This window comes from Salvelinus alpinus, chromosome 22, assembly GCF_045679555.1.
Source record: "Salvelinus alpinus chromosome 22, SLU_Salpinus.1, whole genome shotgun sequence".
Lineage (NCBI taxonomy): Eukaryota > Metazoa > Chordata > Actinopteri > Salmoniformes > Salmonidae > Salvelinus > Salvelinus alpinus.
The window spans coordinates 21,969,598-21,982,116 of record NC_092107.1 but is presented as its reverse complement, the minus strand read 5'-3'; the positions used below and the strand labels follow the sequence as shown (position 1 = coordinate 21,982,116).

Genomic DNA, 12,519 nt, shown 5'->3' with positions numbered 1-12,519 from the left:
TCCTTTGACCTCACGGCTTGGTTTTTGCTCTGACATGCACTGTCAAATGTGGGACCTTATATAGACAGGTGTGTGCCTTTCCAAATCATGTCCAATCAATTGAATTTACAACAGGAGGACTCCAATTAAAAAAACATCTCAATGATGATCAATGGAATCAGGATGCACATGAGCTCAATTTCAAAGGGTCTGAATACTTGTGTAAATAAGGTATTTCTGTGTTTTAATGTTTTATAAATTTGCTAACTTTTCTAAAAACCTGTTTTCGCTTTGTCATTATGGGGTATTGTGTGTAGATTGATGAGGAACATTTGTATTTCATCCATTTTAGAATAAGGCTGTAACGTGACAAAGGGAAGGGATCTGAATACTTTCCGAATGCACTGCATCTCTATATTTACCGTAATATTTCCGTCAACCCTGCCTAACCCTGTCGTTGCAAAGTCATGTCTAGTCCATCATTACCGATGAACAGGTCTAAACTGGATCTAACTGCATAGATGTAGATATATGCTCTTCAGTTAATGAGACGAGACAGAGAGGTGAAATCAGTTGCAGTTCAAAACATCCTGTTAGATTGTCACAACGCAGTACCCAGGATGCTCCATCTCTGAGAGGCAATCATCCATCCAGCATACCCCCTGCAGCACAGCGATCACTAGTCAGAGCAGCACGACTTCACAGCTCACGCTGGAGGTAAATGGCAATGGCTGATCTAGCAATCACATGGAAAGCTCTGACACAAAGTCCATTAAGAGCCTTACAGGCCGCCTGATCACAGCTCGGGTGTGGAAACTTTTCAATAATGCAGTGTCTGGCAAGCCATCTTCGCTCAGTTCATTAAAGGGCCCCAGTGTTGGAACACACACCACCACTACTACTTTATTTGAACATGCCAATCACTGGGGCTCAGGCAAGCCTTAGGGTGATAGCAGGCGAGGAAAAGGAGAAAAGTCACTTCAGAGATCAGAGGAAGAGGGATATACACTGGAAGGAGGCGGGTACCTGCGAGGCCAAGGGAGGCCTATCCCTGTCCTCCCCTGATGGTTTGTATTTGGGCTGTGCAGAGATTATACAGTGTTCCCAGTTGTCCCTTGAGGTATGTGCTTGTCAAAAGTTGCCGTTGATATGAATTAAACTTGAGGAGAATCAATGTCACGGACCATTCAATGTTGCGTAAAGCTTAGACAACACAGTGGGGGCCTGACTGTGTCATCATCACGGATGGAGGGGAGGACATTCAGATTGACAGTGACCGGGGATAGTACATGTATATGGTTGGTATTGGGGTCATTGAAGGTGATATAGCATCTGAATAACAGGATTTTGAAGACTCGGTGCTGTTTGAATTGGGGCCCTGGGGACCTCCTTAAAATGTGACGCAGGGCCAGGGGCTGGATGCTGCTTGTAGGAAACGTCTAGTATTTACAAAAAAAATCTAAGGGAAGCTTGTTACAGAGCAAGGATGATGAAAGAGAAAGGTAAATATTCAAATGGCTCTGGCACAGATGAACCATGGCTAAAGTGTAAATCAAAGTACCCATAATAACACAGCAGCCTGTGATGAGACGTATAGTATGACGACAGAATGTGTCTGAATGCCAAACAAATTCAGACAAGGTATGCAAAGGCACATCACTTGGTCGGAAAAAAACAACGACGACAAGGTTGTGGGTTTAAGTCCCACAGGGATGACACAGACGTTCGAAAAGTGTATGCACTCATTGTACTGCAAGTCAATTTGGATTTTAAGGAAACATCTGGTAAGTGTCATTGCTATCCTACCAGTACAACAATGGGGTTCTGTGTGTGACCGCTACTATAGCTCTATTCTTTACTATTGTTGGTGGTATCAGGCCAGACAGCCAGGGTATACTTTCAGTGCAGTGAGGAGCCATCTCGTGAGGTAGTGATGAGGGACTTGATATGTCAAGACAGGTAGCTTAGTGGGGCAGAACATCTTGAGTGTTCAAGATTACACATTAATTACGGGATGAGGCATCCCTTTTACACTTGAAGACATAACTATTTCTGCGCTGTCATCAGAAACTGTGGCTTTGATCTTATGTAGAGACGAACCACAGTCTCTGATAATGGTTACCATGGGACTAATGACATTATAACATCCTACGAGATGGGGCCTGTAGATCAGGCTGTGTCATGCCACATAAACCATAGACTAGGCCTAGGGGGCTTTCACACTAAAGACTTGCTGTTGGTTTGTCTTTTTCAAATGGATAGATATATTGTATTCGATTTTTCACTATAATGGAAATAAAGAAATATTCAAACATGTTTTGTGTGTCGCATGATGGTTTCCTGCACAGAGAACATTAGAATCATCTGCAGAAAACATTGATATGGAATAGCGTGAGTCACTGTTTTTAGTTGCAACTACATAATTGCCATATAATATTTTGCTGTGTATTTACAGGAAAATAATGAACACCATCTCGACCAATTATAATAGAGTATTCAGCCTAGTAGTGGTATAACGTTTTGCATTGCACTATTGTATTAGTTATTTATACAGTATTACATGATATAAACAGTATATAGAGTATCAAAGAATAATACATTTACGTAGCACGTCTCATTACTTCATTTATTGGACATATAGTTTTTTTTGTCAAACTTACATTTCATGAGAATCCATGTAAAGGAGCATTGCAACATGCATCAAATTTTCATTGCAGGCATTTAGTCACATAGAACGGGTTTATAAAAAGCATGTACAGCAAATGTAAATAATAATTGCACAAAAACCCTTATTCATGGTCCTTCCGGGTCAGATAGGAACAATTGTCACATGGTGGCTGTAAGTTCTTTTGGTATAATAATAAGAATAAGAATAATAAGAATAATAATATTATTAAATGTAATCACAAATATGTGCCTCTCTTGCCAAGTGGACCAGTGAGAAAACCATGAGTCAAAATGTTTAATCTCTATATAACACACATTTTTATTCTGTGGGTGGTTTAAAGCTGCAGAGCTCATAGATGACCAGTTTAATATGATCAGGTTTAATACTGAGATGAACACTGATTTGTTGATATCTAGTTGTTCTTTGCAGGATTCAGCCATTATCAAAATACATCATATATACACAGATTAAATAGGTGGTTTGCTTTAGTGTTTTTAAACACATCGTCTTGTGTTTTCTTTACATTTCCTGACATGGACAGCTCTAAAGTGACAAGCACGATGGTTAAGACCAACATGACATTTCCAAGAAACAGCTCAATGATAAAGACATTATTCCTCGATATACATTCATGTGGGAGAACATGAGTCCACAAAAGAATCAAACAAAAGTCCCCAAGTCTTCATGTGTGGCATTTACTCAGTCTCTCCATTTCTCAAAGATCATCACTGAGATTAATGGTTATGTGCACTGTCCTCATGTGGATGAGGTATATTTTAGTAGGCTGTAAGATATGCATCTCATTCATTTCAGCTCCCTGCTCAAACATCAACCTTAGCAATGCAGGATCTTGATGAAAGCTTTTCTGAACTCTATATTGAAAGTGGTGTATATGATGGGGTTCACCGCACTGTTCACATACCCCAGCCACGTGAACGCGTTATACATCTCCGCAGGAACCTTGCACGTGGTGCAGTGGGTGTTCAATATATGAGTAATGAAAAAAGGTAGCCAGCATATGATAAATACACCTAAAGAGAGAGAGAGAGAAGACAAAATGTGAAGATGTCGGAGAAACCAGCTATTACCGTGGTACTGGATTGATGTTGACATTGAATCATGTCCTGAAGTTAAACTTGATTAAAAAAAAAGTCCTTCTGATTGATGAAAATGAAAACCGTGTCCTTTTGCTGCAACATTGTCTGCCTCGCTGCCTGTAAGCTCTTTTCAAGTTAAGGATTACTAAGGGAATACAATATACCTATACAGGCCATCGGAAAACTACAGCTAGTAAAATAAATATATCAGCTACATTTTATCGAGTTCTCTTATTGCTTATGACGTGTGAAAGTAAAATAGACTTTACCCCAATGTTTGTATCCCTCCTCTCTCCTGAAAAGTTCAAACAGTACTTTCAAACATTCAACGTGGTATTCATGTTAACAACTTACCAAGGACTATGGCTAGCATTTGAGTGGCTTTCTTTTCCTTCTGTTGGGAGATCTTCCTCTTACTCATGAGAGCGGGTTGCTGCTTGATAGACGTCTGGGTTTTGCCGTTGGGTAAGGCCTCGGTCTGAAACACTTTAGCCACTTTGGGCACCACCGCCAGTATATCCTTCGAGTCGCTGTTCTTTTCCACTTTGAGGGAGCTCTCAGGCGGGGAGGGGGACACGGAGGTGGGGCTGGCGTTGGCCTTGGTTGGCGGGAGGAGCTGGTGGCTGACAGGCGTGGCATTGTCCACATTCTTCTGTTTCTGAGGGTTGCAATTGGTCACCTCGTCCAACTCCATGTCGTCCCCTTCGCGGGCCACCTCTTTGATGAAGATCTGCAGACAGAGGTCAACAACAATGTAGTAGTAGCAGTAATAGTAGTAGTAGTAGTAATACTAATAATAGAGCAGTAACTTCTATATCTTGCTTATGGGGAGAAATGGGAACGATAGAGGTGACACTGCGTTAACTGCCTTTGAAAGGAAATAGATGTCCTTATGAGAGTTACTCTGTAAAAATAGCACAACAAATACTTGACGCACCACTTTTTTCTTGTTGACAGGGAAGCTCCCGTTAGGTTTCACAATCACAGTGCACAGCCTCACATCTCCTGGGTGACTGCACTTCTCCTGAAACAACAACAGGGGAGAGAAGCCGGCACACAGTCACTGCACAGGCACCAAATGGTCTCAGAGTCGCCGTTTGAGAGGGCACAATTCTAAAGAACAATTAACAAAATAAAACGGTAATTCTATTAAGCGTACACCGTTATTTGATTCCCATTCGAATCATTACATCCATAACACTCAACAGGGCAGAAATAAAAAGTTAAACTGACAATATTGTTTCAGAAATGGTTTATTGACTGTCAGTATAACAGTGATGAGGACTATTTTCCTTGCAATTGCCTAGTACTTTGTGAATTTATTTTCTCTTCTCTCTCCCTCCCCCACACCAAGACAAAAAGCATGCATGTACATGAGTAATGTACAGGGGTGAGAGAAACACGGCTTCTTTTCCTGTATTGATCCGCTTTAATGTCACTAAAATCAATATCCAGAAAAGGTAACTTAAAGGCACATTATAATTACTGTTGCATTTCACCTCTCCTTCTGTAAAGGCAGTCATTGTTGTTCTCCTCCTCAGACGAGGAGGAGCATGGATCGGACCAAGATGCGGATTGGTGATTAATCATACTTTTAATGAAAACAGCAAACAAGACACTACAAAACTACAAAACAACAAACGTGACTAACCTTCAACTGTCCTGTGTGGCCCAAACACTGACACAGGAACAAACACCCACAAAACCCCAGTGAAACCCTGGCTGCCTTAGTATGACTCTCAATCAGAGACAAACGATACACACCTGTCTCTAATTGAGAATCATACCAGGCCGAACACAAAACCCAACATAGAAATACAAAACATAGACTACCCACCCAACACTCACGCCCTGACCAATAAAGACATAAAAACAAGAGAAAACAGGTCAGGAACGTGACAGAACCCCCCCCTTAAGGTGCGAACTCCGGGCGCACCAGCACAAAGTCTAGGGGAGGGTCTGGGTGGGCGTCTGTCCACGGTGGCGGCTCTGGCGGTGGACGAGGTCCCCACCATAGTCACTCCCCGCTTCCGTATCCCCCTCCCAATGACCACCCTCCAACTCAACCCACCTAAATAAAGGGGCAGCATCGGGATAAGGGGCAGCAGCTCCGGGATAAGGGGCAGCAGCTCCGGGATAAGGGGCAGCAGCTCCGGGATAAGGGGCAGCAGCTCCGGGATAAGGGGCAGCAGCTCCGGACTGACTGGCAGCTCCTGACTGTAGGGCAGCTCCTGACTGTAGGGCAGCTCCTGACTGTAGGGCAGCTCATGACTGTAGGGCAGCTCATGACTGTAGGGCAGCTCATGACTGTAGGGCAGCTCATGACTGTAGGGCAGCTCATGACTGTAGGGCAGCTCATGACTGTAGGGCAGCTCATGACTGTCTGACGGCTCCGGCAGATCCTGTCTGGTTGGCGTCTCTGGCAGATCCTGTCTGGTTGACGTCTCTGGCAGATCCTGTCTGGTTGGCGTCTCTGGCAGATCCTGTCTGGTTGGCGTCTCTGGCAGATCCTGTCTGGTTGGCGGCCCTGGCAGATCCTGACTGACGACTGGCTCTAGCGGCTCCTGACTGACTATCGGCTCTGACGGCTCGGGACAGACGGGCGGCTCTAATGGCTCGGGACAGACGGATGGCTCAGACGGCACTGGGCAGACGGATGGCTCAGACGGCACTGGGGAGACGGATGGCTCAGATGGCGCTGGGGAGACGGATGGCTCAGATGGCGCTATGGAGACGGATGGCTCAGATGGCGCTATGGAGACGGATGGCTCAGATGGCGCTTGGCAGACGGGCAGTTCAGGCGCCGCTGGGCAGACGGGCAGTTCAGGCACCGCTGGGCAGACGGGCCGTTCAGGCACCGCTGGGCAGACGGCAGACTCTGGCCGGCTGAGACGCACTATAGGCCTGGTGCGTGGTACCGGAACTGGAGGTACCGGGCTGAGGGCACGCACCTCAGGGCGAGTGCGGGGAACAGGAACAGGGCACACTGGACTCTCGTGGCGCACTCTAGGCCTGGTGCGTGGTACCGGAACTGGAGGTACCGGGCTGAGGGCACGCACCTCAGGGCGAGTGCGGGGAGAAGGAACAGTGCGTCCAGGGCTCTGGAGACGCACAGGAGGCTTGGTGCGTGGTGCCGGAACTGGAGGCACTGGGCTGGAGACACGCACCATAGGGAGAGTGCGTGGAAGAGGAACAGGGCTCTGGAGATGCACTGGAAGCCTGGTGCGTGGTGTAGGCACTGGTGGTACTGAGCTGGGGTGGGAAGGTGGCGCCGGATATACCGGACCGTGAAGGAGGACACGTGCTCTTGAGCACCGAGCCTCCCCAACCTTACCAGGTTGAATGGTCCCCGTAGCCCTGCCAGTGCGGCGAGGTGGAATAGCCCGCACTGGGCTATGCAGGCGAACCGGGGACACCACCTGTAAGGCTGGTGCCATGTACGCCGGCCCGAGGAGACGTACTGGAGACCAGATACGTTGGGCCGGCTTCATGGCACTCGGCTCGATGCCCAACCTAGCCCTCCCAGTGCGGCAAGGTGGAATAGCCCGCACTGGGCTAAGCACGCGTACTGGGGACACCGTGCGCTTTACCGCATAACACGGTGTCTGACCAGTACGACGCCCTCTTACTCCACGGCAAGCCCGGGGAGTTGGCTCAGGTATCCAACCCGGCTTCGCCACACTCCCCTTTAGCCCCCCCCCCCCCAAGAAATTTTTGGGTGAGCCTCTCGGGCTTCCAGCCTCTCATACGTGCTGCCTCCTCAATCCACCGCTCCTGGGCTGTGGCTGCCTTCTTCTCCTCCCGCGAGCGGCGATTCACACCAACCTTAGCCCAGGGTCCTTCTCCGTTGAATATTTGTTCCCAACTCCATTCCTCTTCTCTCCATTGCTTTAGTTCCTTTCCTCCGGCTCCAATCCGCTTGGTCCTGTTGTGGTGGGTGTTTCTGTAAAGGCAGTCATTGTTGTTCTCCTCCTCAGACTAGGAGGAGCATGGATCGGACCAAGATGCGGATTGGTGATTAATCATACTTTTAATGAAAACAGCAAACAAGACACTACAAAACTACAAAACAACAAACGTGACTAACCTTCAACCGTCCTGTGTGGCCCAAACACTGACACAGGAACAAACACCCACAAAACCCCAGTGAAACCCTGGCTGCCTTAGTATGACTCTCAATCAGAGACAAACGATACACACCTGTCTCTAATTGAGAATCATACCAGGCCGAACACAAAACCCAACATAGAAATACAAAACATAGACTACCCACCCAACACTCACGCCCTGACCAATAAAGACATAAAAACAAGAGAAAACAGGTCAGGAACGTGACACCTTCTAATGTAGTAGACCAATGTAACATGGCCAAGGGATTGGGATTTGTCGTGTGAAATGACCAATTACAGCACAATATGTTGCTAATAATCTCAATGCACAAAAGATAACCCCCTTAAAAACACCTTAGGATAATTGCGTGTGCCCTTTTCATCCCAGCTAGAAAGCTCTCGTGTGTATTTCTTGCCCCCTCCTACAAGATCATTATCTACAGTTTAAGTCGGAAGTTTACATAGACCTTAGCCAAACACATTTAAACTCAGTTTTTCACAATTCCTGACATTTAATCCTAGTAAATATTCCGTTTTAGGTCAGTTAGGATCACCACTTTATTTTAAGAATATGAAATGTCAGAATAATAATAGAGAGAATTATTTATTTCAGCATTTATTTATTTCATCACATTCCCAGTGGGTCAGAAGTTTACATACACTCAATTAGTATTTGGTAGCATTGCCTTTCAATTGTTTAACTTGGGTCAAACATTTCGAGAAGCCTTCCACAAGCTTCCCACAATAAGTTGGGTGAATTTTGGCCCATTCCTCCTGACAGAGCTGGTGTAACTGAGTCAGGTTTGTAGGCCTCCTTGCTCGCACACGCTTTTTCAGTTCTGCCCACAATTTTTCTATGGGATAGAGGTCAGGGCTTTGTGATGGCCACTCCAATACCTTGACTTTGTTGTCCTTAAGCCATTTTGCCACAACTTTGGAAGTATGCTTGGGGTCATTGTCCATTTGGAAGACCCATTTGCGACCAAGCTTTAACTTCCTGACTGATGTCTTGAGATGTTGCTTCAGTATATCTACATAATGGTCCTGCCTCATAATGCCATCTATTTTGTGAAGTGCACCAGTCCCTCATGCAGCAAAGCACCCCCACAACATGATGCTGCCACCCCCGTGCTTCATGGATGGGATGGTGTTCTTTGGCTTGCAAGCCTCCCCCCTTTTCCTCCAAACATAACGATGGTCATTATGGCCAAACATTCTATTTTTGTTTCATCAGACCAGGGGACATTTCTCCAAAAAGTATGATCTTTGTCCCCATGTGCAGTTGCAAACCGTAGTCTGGCTTTTTATGGCAGTTTTGGAGCAGTGGCTTCTTCCTTGCTGAGCGGCCTTTCAGGTTATGTCGATATAGGACTTGTTTTACTGTGGATATAGATACTTTTGTACCCGTTTCCTCCAGCATCTTCACAAGGTCCTTTGCTGTTGTTCTGGGATTGATTTGCACTTTTCGCACCAAAGTACGTTCATCTCTAGGAGACAGAATGTATCTCTTTCCTGAGCGGTATGACGGCTGTGTGGTCCCATGGTGTTAATACTTCCGTACTCTTGTTTGTACAGATGAACGTGGTACCTTCAGGCATTTGGAAATTGTTCCCAAGGATGAACCAGACTTGTGGAGGTCTACAATTTTATTTCTGAGGTCTTGGCTGATTTCTTTTGATTTTCCCATGATGTCGAGCAAAGAGGCACTGCATTTGAAGGTAGGCCTTGAAATACATCCACAGGTACACCTCCAATTGACTCAAATTATGTAAATTAGCCTATCAGAAGCTTCTAAAGCCATGATATAATTTTCTGGAATTTTCCAAGCTGTTTGAAGGCACAGTCAACTTAGTGTATGTAAACTTCTGACCCACTTGAATTGTGATACAGTGAATTATAAGTGAAATAATCTGTCCGTAAACAATTGTTGGAAAAATTACTTGTGTTATGCACAAAGTAGATGTCCTAACCGACTTGCCAAAACGATATAGTTTGTCAACAAGAGATTTGTGGAGTGGTTGAAAAACGAGTTTTAATGACTCCAACCTAAGTGTATGTAAACTTCCGACTTCAACTGTATGTGTTTGGCCTCTCATGTGTGGGAAGAGAAAACACTTTATGGACAATATTTTGCTTCCTCCTGATAGATTACATTCTCCAAAAACACATGACGTGTTGTTGACAAAGTATTTAATTGAATTGGCTCTCCTAAGTGTGTCGAGCACTTCATTTTTGAAAAACATGATTTGCAGCCTAGTCACCTTTAACGTAACGCCTGTGTCGTGGTCGCCTGTCCCTTGACACGAGCGCTTTGTGTTCACCCGTTTTCGCCGCTTGCGAAGCACCACATAAATTTGCACGTAGACCAGCAGAGTGATGATGAAGGGAATGTAGAAGGACACAATGGAAGAGTACACCACAAAGGCCGGGTTGGCGATGATGCACAGGGACTCGTCGCGAGTCGCTAGGGAGGAAAACAAAATGACAGAAAACAACAATACTAGTCAAACGTACAGTGGCAAGAAAAAGTATGTGAACCCTTTGAAATGACCTGGATTTCTGCATAAATTGGTCATCAAAATTGATCTGATCTTCATCTAAGTCACAACAATAGACAAACATAGTGTGCTTAAACTAATAACACAAAAATTATTGTATTTTTCTTGTCTACACTGAATACATCTTTTACACATTCACAGTGTAGGTTGGGAAAATTATGTGAACACCTAGGCTATTGACCTCTCCAAAAGCTAATTGGAGTCAAGAGTCCACTAACCTGGAGTCCAATCAATGAAACAAGATTGGATATGTTGGAGCTGCCTTGCCGTATAAAAAAACTCACAAAATTTGAGTTTGCTATTCACAAGAAGCATTGCCTGATATGAACCATGCCTCAAACAAAAGAGAGCTCAGAAGACCTAAGATTAAGAATTGTTGACTTGCATAAAGCTGGAAAGGGTTACAAAAGTATCTCTAAAAGCCTTGATGTTCATCAGTCCACGGTAAGAGAAATTGTCTATAAATGGAGAAAGTTCAGTACTGTTGCTACTCTCCCTAGGAGGGGCCGTCCTGCAAAGATGACTGCAAGAGCACAGTGTAGAATGCTCAATGAGGTTAAGAAGAATCCTAGAGTGTCAGCTAAAGGCTTAAAGAAATCTCTGGAACAAAACACTAAACAAGAATTGTGTTCATGGAAGGACACCACAGAAGAAGCCACTACTGTCCAAAACAAAAACAAAAATGTAAAGTTTGCAAAAGTGCACCTGGATGTTCCACAGCGCTACTGGCAAAATATTCTGTAGACAGATTAAACTAAAGTTGAGTTGTTTGGAAGGAACACACAACACTGTGTGTGGAGAAAAAAAGGCACAGCACAACAACATAAAAACCTAATCCCAACTGTAAAGTATGGTGGAGGGAGCATCATGGTTTGGGGCTGCTTTGCTGCCTAAGGGCCTGGACAGCTTGCTATCATCGACGGAAAAATGAATTCCCAAGTTTATCAAGACATTTTGCAGGAGAATGTTAGGCTATCTGTCCGCCAATTGAATCTCAACTGAAGTTGGGTGATGCAACAGGACAACGACCCAAAACACAGATGTAAATCAACAACAGAATGGCTTCAACAGAAGGCCAGTCAGAGTCCTGACCTCAACACGATTGAGATGCTGTGGTATGATTTCAAGAGAGCAGTTCACACCAGACATCCCAAGAATATTGCTGAACTGAAACAGTTTTGTAAGAGGAATGGTCCAAAATGCCTCCTGACCATTGCGGGTAGATTTGCTTTTAGCCAAATCCTTTTAGAGCAAGCCAAATAATTTCATGTTTTAAAAGTTATCCTAGATCAGGATTCATTGTTTGAATGTAAGATGCCAATCATTTGGCATCTTACTACAGAAAATGTTTGGTTGAGGTTATTGCTGCCAAAAAAGGGTCAACCAGTTATTAAATCCAAGGGTTCACATACTTTCCCACCCTAAACTGTGTTCAATAAAGACATGAAAACGTATAAGTGTTTGTGTGTTATTAGTTTAAGCAGACTGTTTGTCTATTGTTGTGACCTAGATGAAGATCAGATCCATTTTGTTGACCAATTTATGCAGAAATTCAGGTATTTCCAAAGGGTTTACATACTTTTTCTTGCCACTGTAAGTAAGGAGCCTTGCACGAGCGAACAGGAACAGCTCATTTGAGTAACAGTAATTCTCTGTAGCATGAAGCAGTTTGATGTACAAGTACAACCCCTGGACAGGACACTATTCTATTGCAGTCTTTTCCCCAATGTACCTCCATAATTCTGAGTGCCAAGCTGAGACGCATCGGGTACCATATAAACAGGCTTTGATATGACACAGCCGATGAGCGGTCTCCCAACCTTTCAATCTCAGGGTGGGTACTCTAACCACAAGGCATCTGAGTTGGTCAAAACAGTGCAAAATACATAAAAAGGGACATTTTGGATGAATATACAGTCGTGGCCAAAAGTTTTTTGAGAATGACACAAATATTAATTTCCACAAAGTTTTCTGCTTCAGTGTCTTTAGATATTTTAGTCAGATGTTACTATGGAATACTGAAGTATAATTACATGCATTTCATAAGTGTCAAAGGCTTTTATTGACAATTACATGAAGTTGATGCAAAGAGTCAATATTTGCAGTGT

At 44.4% G+C, this 12,519-nt stretch overlaps 1 protein-coding gene across 1 annotated transcript in view; it reads right to left on the bottom strand.

Moving 5' to 3' along the window:
• Positions 1-2,591: 2,591 nt before the first annotated feature.
• LOC139549259 (D(2)-like dopamine receptor) overlaps positions 2,592-12,519 on the bottom strand; it is a 50,443-nt gene continuing 40,515 nt past the window's right edge. The window contains exons 5-8 of the mRNA XM_071359518.1: positions 10,115-10,317; positions 4,682-4,768; positions 4,099-4,474; positions 2,592-3,678 (exon numbers count right to left, since the gene is read on the bottom strand). Of these exons, the coding sequence (XP_071215619.1) occupies positions 3,482-3,678; positions 4,099-4,474; positions 4,682-4,768; positions 10,115-10,317 (863 nt within the window). The 3' untranslated portion in view covers positions 2,592-3,481. The remainder of the gene's footprint in view (positions 3,679-4,098; positions 4,475-4,681; positions 4,769-10,114; positions 10,318-12,519) is intronic.